Below are 17,342 nucleotides of genomic sequence, written 5' to 3' on the forward strand. Positions count from 1 at the left end.
GGAGTGTCCTCATTCATGGGGTATTTTTCCTGGGGCTTGAGCTGCCCCAATTCAGTACTGTATTATGCCCCCAAGGATTATGAGAAAGTGAGGATCCTCATCCCGATGGGATAGTGGTGATGGAGGGAGTCTATGTAATGGATTTGGACTTAGGATAGGGGCAACATGCCCAGAGCAACATAAAGGGAAACATGCAGCTTTTGTGTGTGAGAATCCACAAAATTTGAAGTCTGCAAGACTCAGGGGCATCCCTCATGTCGGTGGAGCCTGACCTTTTCTCTACTGCACAAGTATTACCAGGTGAGAATGTACAAATTGCCATGGCTGGCAGTCAGCAAACCGACATTCCAGTTGCCCAGGCATATCTGGATTGGGGGATGGACCTTAAATTTGGGCCCAGGGTTGGTGACCCACTTTGTGCAATTATTCACCAGGATTCAGAGCTGGGAACCAAACCTTCCTACACACCACATGCCAAGCTCATCCCCTACAATAATGAACACAGAAAAAAGAAAATTGCCCCCCAGCACACTGCAGATAAATCAAAAATACTTGAATCCTACATGATAATAGAAGTTCAGAGGTATTGGTTTACATACATTTGCAAATATATGATTAAGCGCTGGGCCGTCGTCAAGGCTCCTCTATACCAGTGTCCCTAGCATTAAGGGGTTCACGTCCGAAAAGCAAGGCACCCCAAAAAATTCCAGCCAAGGACCACCCCCATGGCATCACACGAAAAGGGGAAAAAAGGTGATAGTGAAGTGTTAAAGGATAGGTGTGTAAAGATAAATCAATAAGTGTTAATGAGATGTAAAATAATTAAAATGACATAAATAATACACAAACGCATAGAAAAGTGAAAAAATATTCTATGTGAATTAAGTGGGGATGCCATGTGCAAGATCCAGCCAGAACAATCCCGGGGGCCCCACTCCCAAACGCTCACCCCAAAATAATTATTGCTACATAATAGTAGCACCCACTTTTACATCTCATTAACACTTATTGATTTATCTTTACAGATCTATCCTTTAACACTTCACTATCACCTTTTTTCCCCTTTTCGTGTGATGCCCTGGGGGTGGTCCTTGGCTGGAATTTTTTGGGGTGCCTTTCTTCTCGGACGTGAACCCCTTAATGCTAGGGACGCTGGTATAGAGGAGCCTTGACGACGGCCCAGCGCTTATTCATATATTTGCAAATGTATGTAAACCAATACCTCTGAATTTCTATTATCATGTAGGATTCAAGTATTTTTGATTTATCTGCAGTGTGCTGGGGGGCAATTTTCTTTGTTCTGTGTTCAATGTAAACCCCTCCCTTTACAAGCAGCTGCAGTATATTAAGCTGATTGAGCAACTACCATATTTTTTGCTTATTTCCCCTACAATAATGACCAAGGACATCATGTAACTTTAACATCCATTGGTAAGAAACCCTGATGTGTTGCATGTTGTAACAGTTGTAGATTATGGGAGGGAGACTGACAAAAATTCAGACACACCCAACAGGCAGACCAATCACTAGATAAGATGCAGGGGTGGAGGATGTAGGGGGGAGCAAAGTGATGAGGAATTAATGATTATTGTACTGATTAGTCCAACCTACCTTAGAGCAATAACCTGGCACAGAAGTAAGGCAACTAGTTGTTTGAATCTGCGGTTAGCAGATCATCTTGGTGGCTGTTCCCAGTGATAGTTGTGACTGGGATACTGCACCATGTCTTGTCCATGTTCCGACTGTTGCAGGCAGCTAGAAATCCTTTCTAGTCTGTTTTCAGCTCTAAGCTGTATTTTGCCTGTCTGTGTACAGACTACAGCTGCACACTAATTTATTGTCTCTCTGTGTGCTAAACCCAGCTGCACACTAGCCTGTCATTAGGAAAGGCTCTCTGCAAGGAATGGCTCTGATTGGATCCTGCATCTCTTAAGTAACAGCCAGCCCTGCACTCTGTGCTGGTTATACTGTCTGACTACCAGTGTATGTTGCTCTGTTCACAGTTACCTGAGTTCTTGTTGGTTTACCTAGTTCAACTGTTATAGTATCCTGATCCTGTCAGTATTCAGCCCTGCATAATTTCTATACCACAGTTCTGTCAAGCCATGTCTGTTTATTTCCAGCTTATCATACCTACAGTGTTCTGCACCTTGCTGCCTCCAGTTTGTGTTCCTGTTGCATCTGAATACACCTGTCTGCTGTTTGGTTCCCGTACCTTGGCCTGCAAGGCCGCATCTAGCCATGTCAGTTTATTCCCAGCAATTCTGCCAGCTGTGTTCTCCACCTCGCTGCCTCCAGTTTGTGTTCCTGCCTCAGCTGATTACTCCTGTCTGCTCGCAAAAGGTGGGAAGAGGGGAAGAGTGAAGAAATTGGTCATCGCACCAATCAAAATAGATCTAAATGAATTAGTGGGTATGGATATGCTATGTCCACATCTAATGTGTATTGGGTACAGTGATACCTTTAGTTATTGCGGTGGTGGTACTACCCAGAGTTAGTACATTGGGACAGAAAAAGGGGGAGGTTTATTAGTTCAAGAGGTACTTCAATCTAAGAACCCTTGAAGGAGTTCACAATAATAGCCTAAATGTCTTAAATTAAAACATAACTTTTATTTATTATTAACAGCACAATCATATAAAATGGCCTCACACAGATATCAAGATATCTGACAGAAAGAGTGATAAGAGTGGGTAGAGAATCCTGGTTATAATAACACAGATGAAAAAGGTGAAATATAGAAAAAACATGTAATAGACATTTCAACATGAAACACGTATAAAAAGCACCAGGTTTAAAATGTTAATTTATTCTATCCAATGAACAATATATGAAAAAATAAATATAAACAGCTGTATAAAATAACACCTAGCTAGGGTGGTAACAGAGGAAAAAATAAAGAAAAAGTAGACAGAGTAGTTGGGGATGTAAGACCCTGCACTAGGCTCTGCTGCTCCTTTCACACTGAATAGTGGAGGAATAGGAGGGAGAGATCTTCTAATACTGTAACACTGAGAGATAATAGTCAACTAAGGTCCACATCATCAACCCTAGTTACTACTATTGGTTGTCTAACCTAAAGGTATTGGACAACAAATTAGTGCACTATTAGGTTGGTATGAGGGTCAATGGGATGGAGTAGAAATATTGCAAGAATTGTTGCTGCACACTGAGGGGCCTATTTATCAACACTAAAATAACGTTTTTAAGGACATTTTCCTTAAATAACGTTATTTTGGTATTCATGAACAGACTTAGCACAGGAGATATCACAGATATCTCCTTGCTAAGTTCTCCTGCGTTAATTTCCACACTCCCCATACATTAGTACATTAGTATAGGTACATTAGTACATTAGTATGGGGATGTGGAAATTGTGGTATGCATCAAATTCCGAAAATTATGAATTTTCGGAATTTGATGCAGTTACTATTCGCCACTGTGAAGTGGCGAATAGCAGAATCGACTTACCTGTATCCACGTGTGCAGGTCTCCCGACGAGTCCCTCCGGCGCTCTGCTCCGTCCTTAGGCTCCGGAGGCTGGTCTGTCATGTGTGCTCCCCAGCAGAGCACAAGAAAGTTTCGAAAAAACAAAAAAAGTTTTTGTTTTTTTTCTAATCTGTCATATGGTCTGCTGGGAAACCACATGACAGACCAGCAGGATGGAGCCGGAGGCTGCTGCGCGGACAGGTAAGTTGGGGGGGGGGAGGTGAGCGGAGGGGGGAGGGGGGGAGGGGGACTACACAAACTTAACACATCTGTAGGCAGTGCTGCGCATGCGCTGGTTTTACAGATGTAACAGCGCATGCGCAGCACTGTTTCCAGATGCGATAAGGTAGTGTAGGCAGGGAAAAGTATCTATTTCCCGAAAAGCTGTCATCGCAAAAATGACAGCTTTTCGGAATAGATACTTATGGAGAGGTGGAATGATGAATTCCACCTATAATTAGGTAGAACTCCATGCGAGTTCTAAACCTAATTATCTCTAGAGAATTTTTAGGTTTAATGAATAGGCCCCTGAGTGAGAAGGTAAATAACATCTGATGGTGCGGCTGTTATACCCAACAGTAATCAATAATTCAGGTTTACAGTCCTTTGGATAAGAATATGATAACTGGGCAACATGATGTCAACATGGAAGATTCACAGGTGTATAGAGAAGTATGGGCCAAAGATTCTGTAACTAGGCTCTGCTGCTCAGTCTCATACAGAATTGTAGAGGAGGAGGAGGAGAGAGATCTGCTAGTGCTGTGGCCCCGAGAAATGTTAGTTACACAGAGGTCCCCGTTATCAACCCCAATTTCTGCTGTTGGTTGTCATACCACAGGGCATCAGACAATCAATGAGAGAATCATAAGGTTGGTATGAGAACCACAGAGAAATTATAGCTGTATTACATGAAGATAACGTCCTCTTATCATATACAGATAATAAGGGCTGTTTAAACAATATAAGTAAGAATCGTGTAGTCAATGATTTTGCCTATATGTGTATGCTCAATCTCTATTCTCAGATATATAATGCCTGAGAGAATATATCATATGGAACACCAATAAATTGTTATGTAAAGTATTCAGAAGGACACGCTAGGGCAATAATAGGAAAATGGTTACATACCCGGATCCTGAAACACCTTGTGTATGTATCATTAGGCATTCCATACAATACAGTAATGTACACAAAATGATGCCTATTGCAATAAGAATCTGATAATAACTAGGTATCTAAAGAATTCTGACAGTGGAAAATCCAGACAAAGGCAGTACTTCAGGAACCGATTGTCCCTTTCTTGACACATGGCTAAGATCAAAATCTCAACGCCAGCCAGCCTTTAGCTATCAGTGGGTAGTGAATACCCCCTTGGTGTTACAAACTCTCTTAAAGGCAGAAGTGACCATCTGAGGAGTTCTAGGACTGGTGTGATTTGTCCTTTTCTGTGTTACCTTTTCACAGGTGAACCTGCAGACATAGGAACAGCAGATGAGTCACTCTTGATATAATTAAGGTCAGGTATTGTTCTGTGGCTATACAGCAGCAGTTGTGCAAACACGGTCACACTCCATAGACATAACATTTCATACTTGGATACCTTTTTGATTTGGCCGGGAGCCTCCCAAAAATCAGGTCATTCTCCCAGCCCCCTGGAAAGGCAGGCAAGCCTCCTGGTGACCCATCCACCCCACATACCCCGCAGTTACAGTATAAATCTCTGCAGCAGGGGGGGTGGTGGTGATGCGATAGCGCTGAGATGCCTCATGTCCGACCCACAATTATGCATCATCTACCGCACCATGCCTACTTTTACAGTGTCACACCCCCCCGGCTGTGGAAGCTAGACAGCGCCCTCCCGGAAGGATGGAGCTAAATGTCAGCAAGCATGTTACATTTACACAGATAATGTTATTATCTATCCGCTGACACATTCCCTATCTTAACACACGCAGCTAAACAAAGGACATGAGAACACCTGGGGCTAAGTTTAATACTGTGAGAGTTTAGAGAATGTGAGCATTTAGCAGTGTGTGCAATCAGGACAGCCCTGATTGCACACACACTGGGTTGGGAGAGAGACTGTGACAACACTACACGATATCGCTCAGGGAGCATTTCGTGTAGTGTGTACCCACCATTAGAAAAGCAGACTAGTAATGTCTGCTTCTGTGAAAATCCAGAATGGGTCCTGGGGGTGTGGATGTGAGGACAGGGAGGGCTCCATCCACACACCACTCTAGGTTTTGGGCCTTTCAGCCTGGTAGCAGGCTCATTAGGGCTTCCACATGAAACTGGCTGATTTAAGCTGGGTTTGTTTGTGGCTGAGTGTCTCATACCTGGGGGAGCTGGCAGTCTAGCCTGTTCAGAGACACTTGCTTGAAACCCTGTAAGTACTGTGCATGTGTTTTGTTGATGGTAAGGGCAATAGGCCCTACCTTTGTTGCAGCAAGTGAATCTGCTGTTTAGTTAGTGCCCAGCCAGGCTAGGACTTATGTTTATGCTTTTGTTTATATTTTTGTGTGTGGCACAATAAAGACTGGTGCCGACCAGTTTGTACAAGATCCCCAAACTTGTCTCCTGTTTCTACTGCTGCTGTCTGTAAAGAGGGAGTCCATCTACCCCCTGAGAGGGACTCCTATCCCAACTGTGTCACAATATATATATGAGGAAGGGGCGGAAGACCCCAAAACGTTGACCTATTAAAGTCCCTCTGCCGAGGGGGTGACATTGTCTTACAGTCTCTGAGTGCCGCCTATGTTTTTGGTGCAGAATATATATATATATATATATATATGTATACAGTGCCTTGCAAAAGTATTCACCTCCTTTGCATTTTTTATGTTTTGTTGCCTCACAACCTGGAACTAAAGTGGATTGTTTGAATGTGTGCATCATTTCATTCACAGAACATGCCTACAATGGTGAAGTTGTGTTTTTTTTTATATTGTGAATCAAACAACATTTAGGACAACATAACAGAAAACTTCAGAGTGCATAACTATTCAGCCCCTTCAGTACTTTGTTGAGCCACCTTTTGCGGCAATTACAGCTTCAAGTTGCTTTGGATAAGTCTCTATGAGCTTGCCACATCTTGCCCCTGGGATTTTGCCCACTCCTCAAGCCAAAACTGCTCCAGCTCCTTCATGTTGGATGGTTTCCGCTTGTGCACAGCAGTCTTCAAGTTTGACCACAGATTCTCAATTGGATTGAGATCTGGGCTTTGACTAGGCCATTCCAACACATTTACATGTTTCCCCTTAAACCACTCAAGTGTTGCTTTAGCAGTATGCTTCGGGTCATTGTCCTGCTGGAAGGTGAACTTCCATCCCAGTCTCTAATCACAGGCAGGCTGAGACAGGTATTGTTCTAGAATATCCCTGTATTTAGCACCATCCATCTTCCCCTCGACTAAGTTTCCCAGTCCCTGCTGCTGACAAACATCCCCCCAGCATGATGCTGCCACCACCATGTGTCACTGTGGTGATGGTGTTTTTGGGGTGATGTGATGTGTTGGGTTTATGACAGACAAAGAATTTTCCTTGGTGGCCAAAAAGTTCAATTTAGTCTCATCTGACCAGAGCACCTTCCTCCATACATTTAGGGAGTCGCCCACATGCATATTTTGGCAAACTCAAATCGTGTCTTCTTATTTTTATCACTAAGTTATGGCTTTTTTCTGGCCACTCTTACATAAAGCCCAGCTCTATGCAGTGTATGGCCTATTGTGGTCACATGCACAGATACACCAGTCTCTGCTGTGGAACTCTGCAGCTCCTTCAGGGTTACCTTTGGTCTCTGTGCTGCCTCTCAGATTAATGCCCTCCTTACCCGATCTGTGAGTTTTGATGGGCGGCCCTCTCTTGGCATATTTGTTGTGGTACCATGTTCTTTCATTTTGATGATGATGGATTTGATGGTGCTCCGGGGGATCATCAAAGATTTGGATATTTTTTATAACCCAACCCAGAATTGAGCATCTCAACAACTTTGTCCCTGACTTGTTTGGAGAGCTCCTTGGTCTTCATGGTGTGATGCCTCTTGCTTAGTGGTGTTGCAGCCTCTGGAGCCTTTCAGAATAGGTGTGTTCACTGACAGATCATGTGACACTTAGATTTCACACAGGTGGACTTCATTTCACTAATATGTGACTTCTGAAGGTAATTGGTTGCACCAGAACTTTTGAGGGGTTTCATAGTAAAGGGGGGTGATTACATATGCACATGCCAATTTTCAGAATTTTATTTATAAAGATTATTTTTATATACTGTATGTTTTTCTCATTTCACTTCACGAAATTAGAGTATTTTGTGCAGATCCATCACATAAAATTCAGATAAAAAAAAAATTACATGTTTTAATGTAACAAAAAAGTAAAAAGCAAAGGGGTGTGAATACTTTTGCAAGGCACTGTATATATTCCATAAAATCAAGATAACATAAATATTGGGGTAACCAGAAAACAGCTTCTCACCATTAGTCAAGACTGCGGTGGACTTCATGCAAAGAAAGCAAAATCCAAGAGGTCCCGGGCAATGAATCTCGGCACCACCATAGGGAATGTAAAGTGTCCTGGCTTGCTGTAGTCAGAGGTTCCCCTGTACCATGTAGTCCATAATGCATTTCGAAATTGTGATCAATTCTTCTTCAGATGTGGATAACATGCTGTTCAGATTATGGTGATATTTATACCCCCCAAAAATTGATCTGATTGGGTACTCACAATTCATTTTCAAAATCCATTTTTGCAGTCACCTAGACCGGAAGTGATGCTTATGGTCTATGTATATAATTCCGGCCACCAGAAACGGAAGTGACACCTCAGATTATACCTCCGATTACAACAAAACCGGGTAGCAGTGTAGAAAGCACCAAATCTCCCTAAGATCACAGGAGGGAGTCTCATAGGCACTATACTGCTTCCAGTCACAGTTAGTTTTGGTAACGGTGTCAAACATGCTCAACTCACTTTACCGTGGCCATACTACCCAAAGCGACGCATGCGTGTCACCGCATGTACACTTCCGGAAATAACGTCTGCGTTTCACCATTAGTCACTTCCAGTCTATATATAGAAGTTGTGCACAATAAAATTAAAATAAAGTGCAGGTGCATCATATTTATACAATATATTCAATCTTTCATAAAATATACAATAAAAATACATCATATAAAATTATATAAAGAGATATAAAATAGATATAAATGCAGGAGAGAAAATAAATCCCCTGTATCTTTTAGGTGCATAATTATACTGAATCCAGTGGGTTTTTCCTATCAACAAAGCTATACTGTACTTTGTATTCCGGTAAAGTCCATCCCTCAAATTTTATAGGAGTACTAACCAATCGGTAAGTTCCAATCATCATCTTTGTTGAAATATGATCAATAAAGTGCAAAGAGAGAGAGAAAAAGAGAAAAAAATGATCATATATTTATCTAAAGTTAATATATAATACATATTATATCAGAATGATGGAGAAATACATACAAAACACAGTAACATTTATAAGACTAATCTAAGAACCATTTTAGTTCAAAGTCTAAAGTTTAGAGCAGTTGGTGCTAATGTATAAAGTGTATATATCCAATTCATCTGGTGCTGTGCCAAATGTTTACCAAATCCTCTCGTTCTCCAATTTTCTTTAACACAATGGATATCAAGAATTCGTGTAATCATATTTACACACTTATCATGCTATTTAGCAAAATGGTCTGATACTAAATGTGTTGGAAGGCATTTTATTATTTTGTATATATATATATATATATATATATATATATATATACAACCAATCGCTCTACCTGTGTGAGGTGTGGCAACCCCCCAAGAGCAGAACAAAACAGAGGAGGCAGTAGAAAAAAATGTGTACTTATATCATGTTGAAATTCAGTACAGAGGCATGTCAACGTTTCAAGGTCCGCAGACCTTTTCGTCAGGACTGTACAACAGGCATCAAAAATAAAGTGACAAGTGATGCCTGTTGTACAGTCCTGACGAAAAGGTCTGCGGACCTTGAAACGTTGACATGCCTCTGTACTGAATTTCAACATGATATAAGTACACATTTTTTTCTACTTTAAAAGGGAGTGCCTCCTCTGTTTTGTTCTGCTCCTGGGGGGTCTCCACACCTCACAAAGGTAGAGCGATTGGTTGTATATTAATTATTTAGGAAGGCACTTCGCTTTGTGCATCTTTTACCTGAGTGCCAAACTTTTGGATTATATATATATATAAGCTGGGGTCTGGTACACAGTAATCATGGCATGGCTGATAGCTGTGGTCAGAGACAAAACTGGAGTATGGTACACACATAATCATGGCATGGCTGACAGCTGTGGTCAGAGACAAAGCTGGGTTGTGGTACACAGTAATCATGGCATGGCTGATAGCTGTGGTTAGAGACAAAACTGGGGCTGGTACACAGTAATCATGGCATGGCTGATAGCTATGGTCAGAGATAAAGCTGGTGTCTGGTACACAGTAATCATGGCATGGCTGATAGCTGTGGTTAGAGACAAAGCTTGGGTCTGGTACACAGTAATCATGGCATGGCTGATAGCTATAGTCAGAGACAAAGCTGGGGTCTGTTACACAGTAATCATGGCATGGCTGGTAGCTGTGGTCAGAGACAAAGCTGGAGACTGGTACACAGTAATCATGACATGGCTGATAGCTGTGGTCAGAGACAAAGCTGGGGTCTGTTACACAGTAATCATGGCATGGCTGATAGCTGTGGTCAGAGACAGAGCTGGGATCTGGTACATAGTAATCATGGCATGGCTGATATCTGAGGTCAGAGACAAAGCTGGGGTCTGGTACACAGTAATCAAGGCATGGCTGATAGCTGTGGTCAGAGACAAAGCTGGGGTCTGGTACACAGTAATCATGGCATGGCTGATAGCTGTGGTCAGAGACAAAACTGGAGTATGGTACACACATAATCATGGCATGGCTGACAGCTGTGGTCAGAGACAAAGCTAGGGTCTGGTACATAGTAATCATGGCATGGCTGATAGCTGTGGTTAGAGACAAAACTGGGGCTGGTACATAGTAATCATGGCATGGCTGATAGCTGTGGTTAGAGACAAAACTGGGGCTGGTACACAGTAATCATGGCATGGCTGATAGCTATGGTCAGAGATAAAGCTGGTGTCTGGTACACAGTAATCATGGCATGGCTGATAGCTGTGGTTAGAGACAAAGCTTGGGTCTGGTACACAGTAATCATGGCATGGCTGATAGCTATAGTCAGAGACAAAGCTGGGGTCTGTTACACAGTAATCATGGCATGGCTGGTAGCTGTGGTCAGAGACAAAGCTGGAGACTGGTACACAGTAATCATGACATGGCTGATAGCTGTGGTCAGAGACAAAGCTGGGGTCTGTTACACAGTAATCATGGCATGGCTGATAGCTGTGGTCAGAGACAGAGCTGGGATCTGGTACATAGTAATCATGGCATGGCTGATATCTGAGGTCAGAGACAAAGCTGGGGTCTGGTACACAGTAATCAAGGCATGGCTGATAGCTGTGGTCAGAGACAAAGCTGGGGACTGGTACACAGTAATCATGGCATGGATGAAAGCTGTGGTCAGAGACAGAGCTTGGATCTGGTACACAGTAATCATGGCATGGCTGATAGCTGTGGTCAGAGATAAAGCTGAGTTCTGGTACACAGTAATCATAGCATGGCTGATAGCTGTGGTCAGAGACAAAGCTAGGGTCTGGTACATAGTAATCATGGCATGGCTGATAGCTGTGGTTAGAGACAAAACTGGGGCTGGTACACAGTAATCATGGCATGGCTGATAGCTATGGTCAGAGATAAAGCTGGTGTCTGGTACACAGTAATCATGGCATGGCTGATAGCTGTGGTTAGAGACAAAGCTTGGGTCTGGTACACAGTAATCATGGCATGGCTGATAGCTATAGTCAGAGACAAAGCTGGGGTCTGTTACACAGTAATCATGGCATGGCTGGTAGCTGTGGTCAGAGACAAAGCTGGAGACTGGTACACAGTAATCATGACATGGCTGATAGCTGTGGTCAGAGACAAAGCTGGGGTCTGTTACACAGTAATCATGGCATGGCTGATAGCTGTGGTCAGAGACAGAGCTGGGATCTGGTACATAGTAATCATGGCATGGCTGATATCTGAGGTCAGAGACAAAGCTGGGGTCTGGTACACAGTAATCAAGGCATGGCTGATAGCTGTGGTCAGAGACAAAGCTGGGGACTGGTACACAGTAATCATGGCATGGATGAAAGCTGTGGTCAGAGACAGAGCTTGGATCTGGTACACAGTAATCATGGCATGGCTTATAGCTGTGGTCAGAGATAAAGCTGAGTTCTGGTACACAGTAATCATAGCATGGCTGATAGCTGTGGTCAGAGACAAAACTGGGGATTGGTACACAGTAATCATGGCATGGCTGATAGCTATGGTCAGAGATAAAGCTGGGGTATGGTACATAGTAATCATGGCATGGCTGACAGCTGTGGTCAGAGACAAAGCTGGGCTCTGATACATGCATAAGCAGTATATATAGAGCAGTAGCACATCAGGTATAAAAAAGTTACTAGTGGTAACATAATGGAGGATTAGACAGAATGGGCATATCTGGAATGCACTACTACGCAGTCTATATGATGTTGTTTTAGTGAAGCATCAGTACCTTACAATGATGGCTGCTGTTTTGTCTTCTGATGCATGTGCAGCACCATCCTGTCACTGTTTTAGAGTGGGACACAGATGTTATACACTGAGCGCTACTGAGACCTTGTGATATATCCACAGTATACCTGATACCACTGCTTGTATGTGCACCACTATCCACATACATTACAACACCAGTTGGTGTTATGTATGTTCTTATCAAGCTCCACTCTTTCCATACATTGTGCATGTAACAGTGAGTACGGCTGTACAAAACTTGCTACCATTCAATATACCACAGTGGTTAAGTCCTGAATAGTTTGTTGACTTTGAGGGTCCTCTGGTGTGAACTATTATTCTGCTTATACCATTGCCAAGTTGATATATAATCAAAGGAAAGGGAACAATGTGAGACTATTAAGGAGCACACTAAGACACAAGGAAATGGTTACTTAGCAAAATAATAAAACTTAACTTTTATTATATATTTATTGAACTTTTTATTGTTTCTTTAAAATAAAAGTAGAGAAAGAAGTGTTGATGGTTTGGAAAGGTGTTTTAAAATCAGTCAGGTCGTTCCATTGAGTCACAGTGGGATAACATTATTGGCTCTTGTATTTATAATAGCTATTCAATGCATGTCAAAAAATAATTCTGTATGGTTACCAAATAAGATGAAAATATGTTTATTTCTATCAATTAGATAGTGATATGTAATGGTGTGCACCTTAATAGTCTCACATTGTTCCCTTTCCTTTGATTATATATCATACCTGTTTAGTGAGCAAGGTGGCACCACTTCCCCCACACCTTAATATGTGATAAACAATACATAGATCGTATTATTGAGGCAATATCAACGAGAAAATATATTAATAGGGGGTTTAAGACTAATACTTAAGTTCTGTGCGGGAATTCATATAAACTTTCCTCTGACCATTGCCAAGTAGTAGACACATATAATATAATCAAAGCTAAATTATACAGTAGCCGGCAACAGGAAGATGCAGAGAGTGCTGTATACTGGTATAAGAACTCTATAATCTGGTCACATGGTCACTGGTGTCAGACACCAAAGATGATCTGGTCTGGTCTGATTAATGCTGTGGTTTGTGTCTAGTAATAAGAAGTGCCCTAAGACTCACTGAGAATATTGAAGTCATTTGTTTTTTTATACAAATAAAGTTAATAGCAGACTCACGCTCAGTGACGGCCTTTATAGAAAAAATTACTTAGTACTTTTACCCTCAGTAGATGTGACAATTTATTAATGGGAGGTTGAGCCATGTGTAATGTATTCAATATAATCTAAATGTAACTATTACATTTCCACTGAGGGTAGACAGGGCACATTCATCTGTAATTTTATTGCATTTCAATTTTACATTAATATGTTTGGTACATAGAATAATATGTAATAGGAGGCTAGTTATATACAGAATCATATACAGAACTACATTTGTAGACTTATCATTACCCTATTCTGTTGCCATATTACTTAGTTCCTTGGTAAGTGGGCAGCTGGGGTACTATAATATAACACTTGGAATAGTTCTAAATGTTGGATGGGTACAGAATCCCAATTCCGGCATCCTGACAGGGTTAGAATACTGACACTTGCCAGACAGTATTCTAACCCTCCCCCTCTCCCTATCCTAATCCTAAACCTGAATCTAACTTCCCCCATAGTGTCTAAATGTAACCTCCCCCACCCCGCACCCTAAACCTAACCCTACCCAATGTTTGAATAACTCTAACCCTCCCCCTAGTGCCTAACCCTAACCCTCCCCCCAACCCAGCTAGTTACCTTTTGGATGCTGGCACCAAGATTCTAACAGGTGCCGGGATTCTGGTGCTGGTATACTCAGTGCTGGTATCCTTTGCACCAGGACATTGAACTGATCCCTTAAATGCATCTATATTTATTTCCATAAACAATCTTATGATGCAACTGGAATCTTTTAAGCAATTTTCAGGTAACAAAACACTACTATGGTGAATATTGGTACTATGTGTAATTCTTTATAATTTTGTCATCCCCAGAATAATTTGTCTCGAGTTCATTTCAGGTTTTATAAGCAGAATATACAGCTTTGGGAAAAATATACAGCCCAGAACTCCAGCACATGAGGACAATATGGCGAATATCTCCACAGCCACCGCGTCTTTCCCTTTGGTGCTCAGATAGGCCGGGATCATCGCAATCCAGACACTGGAGAACACCAACATGCTGAAGGTGATGTACTTGGCCTCATTAAAACTGTCCGGTAATGTCCTCACCATGAAAGCCAAAACAAGGCTCACAGCCGCCAGGATCCCCATGTAACCCAACACAGAGTAGAACCCAAGTACCGATCCTTCATTACACTGAATGATGATCATTCCCTGATAGGAGTGATGGTCATACTCCTGGAAGGGGGGAGAAGCAGACAGCCAGATACAACAGATCAGAGCTTGGACAGAGGAGCACACAATCACCACATAATTAGACACTTTGAGTGTGACACACTTCCTCCAGGGACTGCCGGGTTTGGTGGCTTTGAAAGCAATGCAGACAGTGACTGTCTTGGCCAGTACAGAAGAGACAGCTATGGAGAAGAAGATCCCAAATGATGTTTGTCTCAGCCTGCAGGTTATTTCCACCGGCTGACCGAGGAACAAGAACACACAGAGGAAGCTCAGCAAGATGGAAACCAGGAGAATGAAGCTTATAGCCCGATTATTGGCTTTCACAATGGGAGTGTCCCAGTAATAAATAAAGTTCCCTAATATAAATAATGTTATGGCAGAGAAAGATAAAGCTGTTACTGCAGAAATTAGCACCACAATGTCCTTCTCATATGACAGAAAGTTGTATGATTTTGGAATACAGCTCACTTTTCTCCCATCCGGCCATTCTTCATCAGGACATCTTTGGCAGACCTCACTGTCTATGATGAAATATACAATAACACATAATATCTGTGTGGCCAATAATTTCTTTATTATATAAAATAGTTCTAAAACATCCATAGTAAATAAAACTCTACAGCAAAAAATTTATAATACAATTCACTGGTAATAGTCTTGCTGTGCTTCTACCTAAAATGCTTCATCATGTGATTGACCCATAAAGAGTTATTATGGTTTGACAGAGATGTACTGTCAAAGGAGCAGTTTCGTTAGGGCTGCTGACAGCCATGCCAAGCCCATGTAGCAGGGGGCATGGCCTAATAGTGGGTGGTGTGGCCATGCCTCCTTGGTAAAAAGAAGAAAATAAATAATTTTTTGCAGCATTGTGGAGGGGGGTGCTGTGTTCCTCTCAGCCCTGCACACAGCCAATGGGGGGCATGAACAGCATGAACGCTCCCCCATAGGCATAGAAGCCCAGCTGCTGGACTGCTGCGATGTAAGAAGGAGGGTGATTGGTGCTGGACTCGGCACACTGCCAAGCCCCTCCAGCAAGCATGGGCCCAGGAAATTAGTACCTCCTCCCCACATGCTCAGCACCCCTGAGAATGGCAACTGCACCCTGACCTTTACCCGTTACAGGCTTTTTGTACTTCTGACTAAGCCACAGTTTATTTTCTACTACTGAGCTGTACTACACTATAGATGAGCAGGGGATGATGCATGTGGAGCAGTGAGGTAATACTGCCATATAGGACCTGAATGCTATTCCTATAAGGTGTTAGAGTGGGCTTCATAGAGCAAATACTACATCGTGGTCTGTCTCTGAGTGACACTTTATGTGTTATCATTTGTGGACAATAATTTTCTTAAAATTACGTGCACAGTTTAAAAAGAGGATGCTGCTAGGTATTGCGTGTTTAAGTTGAAACTAATTTAAGTTGAAACTAATAAAATAAATAAGCAAAAATTCAGTACTTTCCCTGTTTAAACAGGTTCATGTATACACTAACTATATAGTAAGAGAATAGACAAATAAAGTACAATTACCAGCACCTAATAATAAACAAAAAACTTCCCCAAGTCCTTTTTGGTTGGTAGCGAGTCCCAATTGTAGGGTTCCATTATTACAATTACCATACAGTGCTTTTGTATTAATTCAGTTAGGGGTAACTTGCAAAGATGTCCTCTTCTTATTCCCTATAAGAAATATATCCTCCTCCAATATAAATGGGTATAGAGGGAAAAAAGACTGTAATACAGAGACTTTTATAACTTTCGGAGATCTTTAATAATAAAATGTACTCACAGGCCTGGTTGTTAAGATAAACATGAAATCAATCCTCAATGGCACAACAGGAAACACATAGATTGTCAGCCAATAATCCAATAGCCAGGTAATTTCCTAAAAAGATATCAGTATCCTTTTCCCATGTACATACATGGATCAATAGGATACAGAAAAAAAACAAAAAAAGGCATAGTGTAGAAACCCTTTAGGCACATAAAAATCATTTAATACTCAGTTGCACTCACAATTTATAGACATATAAAAACATGGTATCACTTCCATAATGGCAAAGCAGGAACATTCAAAGATGAACAGTGTCCTAGTTCAGGTGGTATAACAGGATAGCTAGGTGACAGTTCAGGAACCCATACCCGCCTCACCGAATGTTTCAAATGTCCAGCAATCCTCAGTGAAGTGTTCCACGGAAGCCATGCTTTACCCGCTTCCTTCATCAGAAGCATGGCTAACTCTTACTTTAGCCCCTTAAATACCCATGGTAATTCATTCCAGCTGTATCCATCATCAGTCAATCAATGCACCAGACATTTGCTTCACTCATCATGGCAGAAACGAGATCTAGTGGAAACCGGATCTAGTATGGCCGCTGAATTGCATTCCAAGCTTTATCTTTCTTTAAAAAAAAAATCCTTCCTATCAATTTTATCTATTCTCACCTTTGCCTTTTCCTGAGTGCTTGAACTATAACCTTTATATAAAAATCGCTCAGGCACTTCTTTTAATTGTTCCTCACATACTGTCTTATCTATACAATTTATTTTTACTTGGGTTAACTGTCGAAACGGGATACCATCTTGCCAGTTTACATGATGTTGACTTGTTTTTTTGATAAAGCTGTTAGAGCCAGTTATTTTCCTATAATTTTTAGTTTTAACCATACCTTCATAGATATAAATACATAAATCAAGGAAAGCTACCTCTTTCTTACTTTTAGCAAAAGTTAGATTGATTCACATATTATTCGAATTAAATGAGTCACAAAAATTTAAGAGGAAA

At 41.6% G+C, this 17,342-nt stretch overlaps 1 protein-coding gene across 1 annotated transcript in view; it reads right to left on the reverse strand.

Moving 5' to 3' along the window:
- Positions 1–14,170: 14,170 nt before the first annotated feature.
- LOC148450934 (vomeronasal type-2 receptor 26-like) overlaps positions 14,171–17,342 on the reverse strand; it is a 92,329-nt gene continuing 89,157 nt past the window's right edge. The window contains exon 5 of the mRNA XM_088462502.1: positions 14,171–15,078. Coding sequence (XP_088318628.1) covers positions 14,171–15,078 — 908 coding nt within the window. The remainder of the gene's footprint in view (positions 15,079–17,342) is intronic.

The sequence above is a fragment of the Taudactylus pleione genome, unplaced genomic scaffold, assembly GCF_031769625.1.
Source record: "Taudactylus pleione unplaced genomic scaffold, aTauple2 ptg001253l, whole genome shotgun sequence".
Taxonomy (NCBI): Eukaryota; Metazoa; Chordata; class Amphibia; order Anura; family Myobatrachidae; genus Taudactylus; species Taudactylus pleione.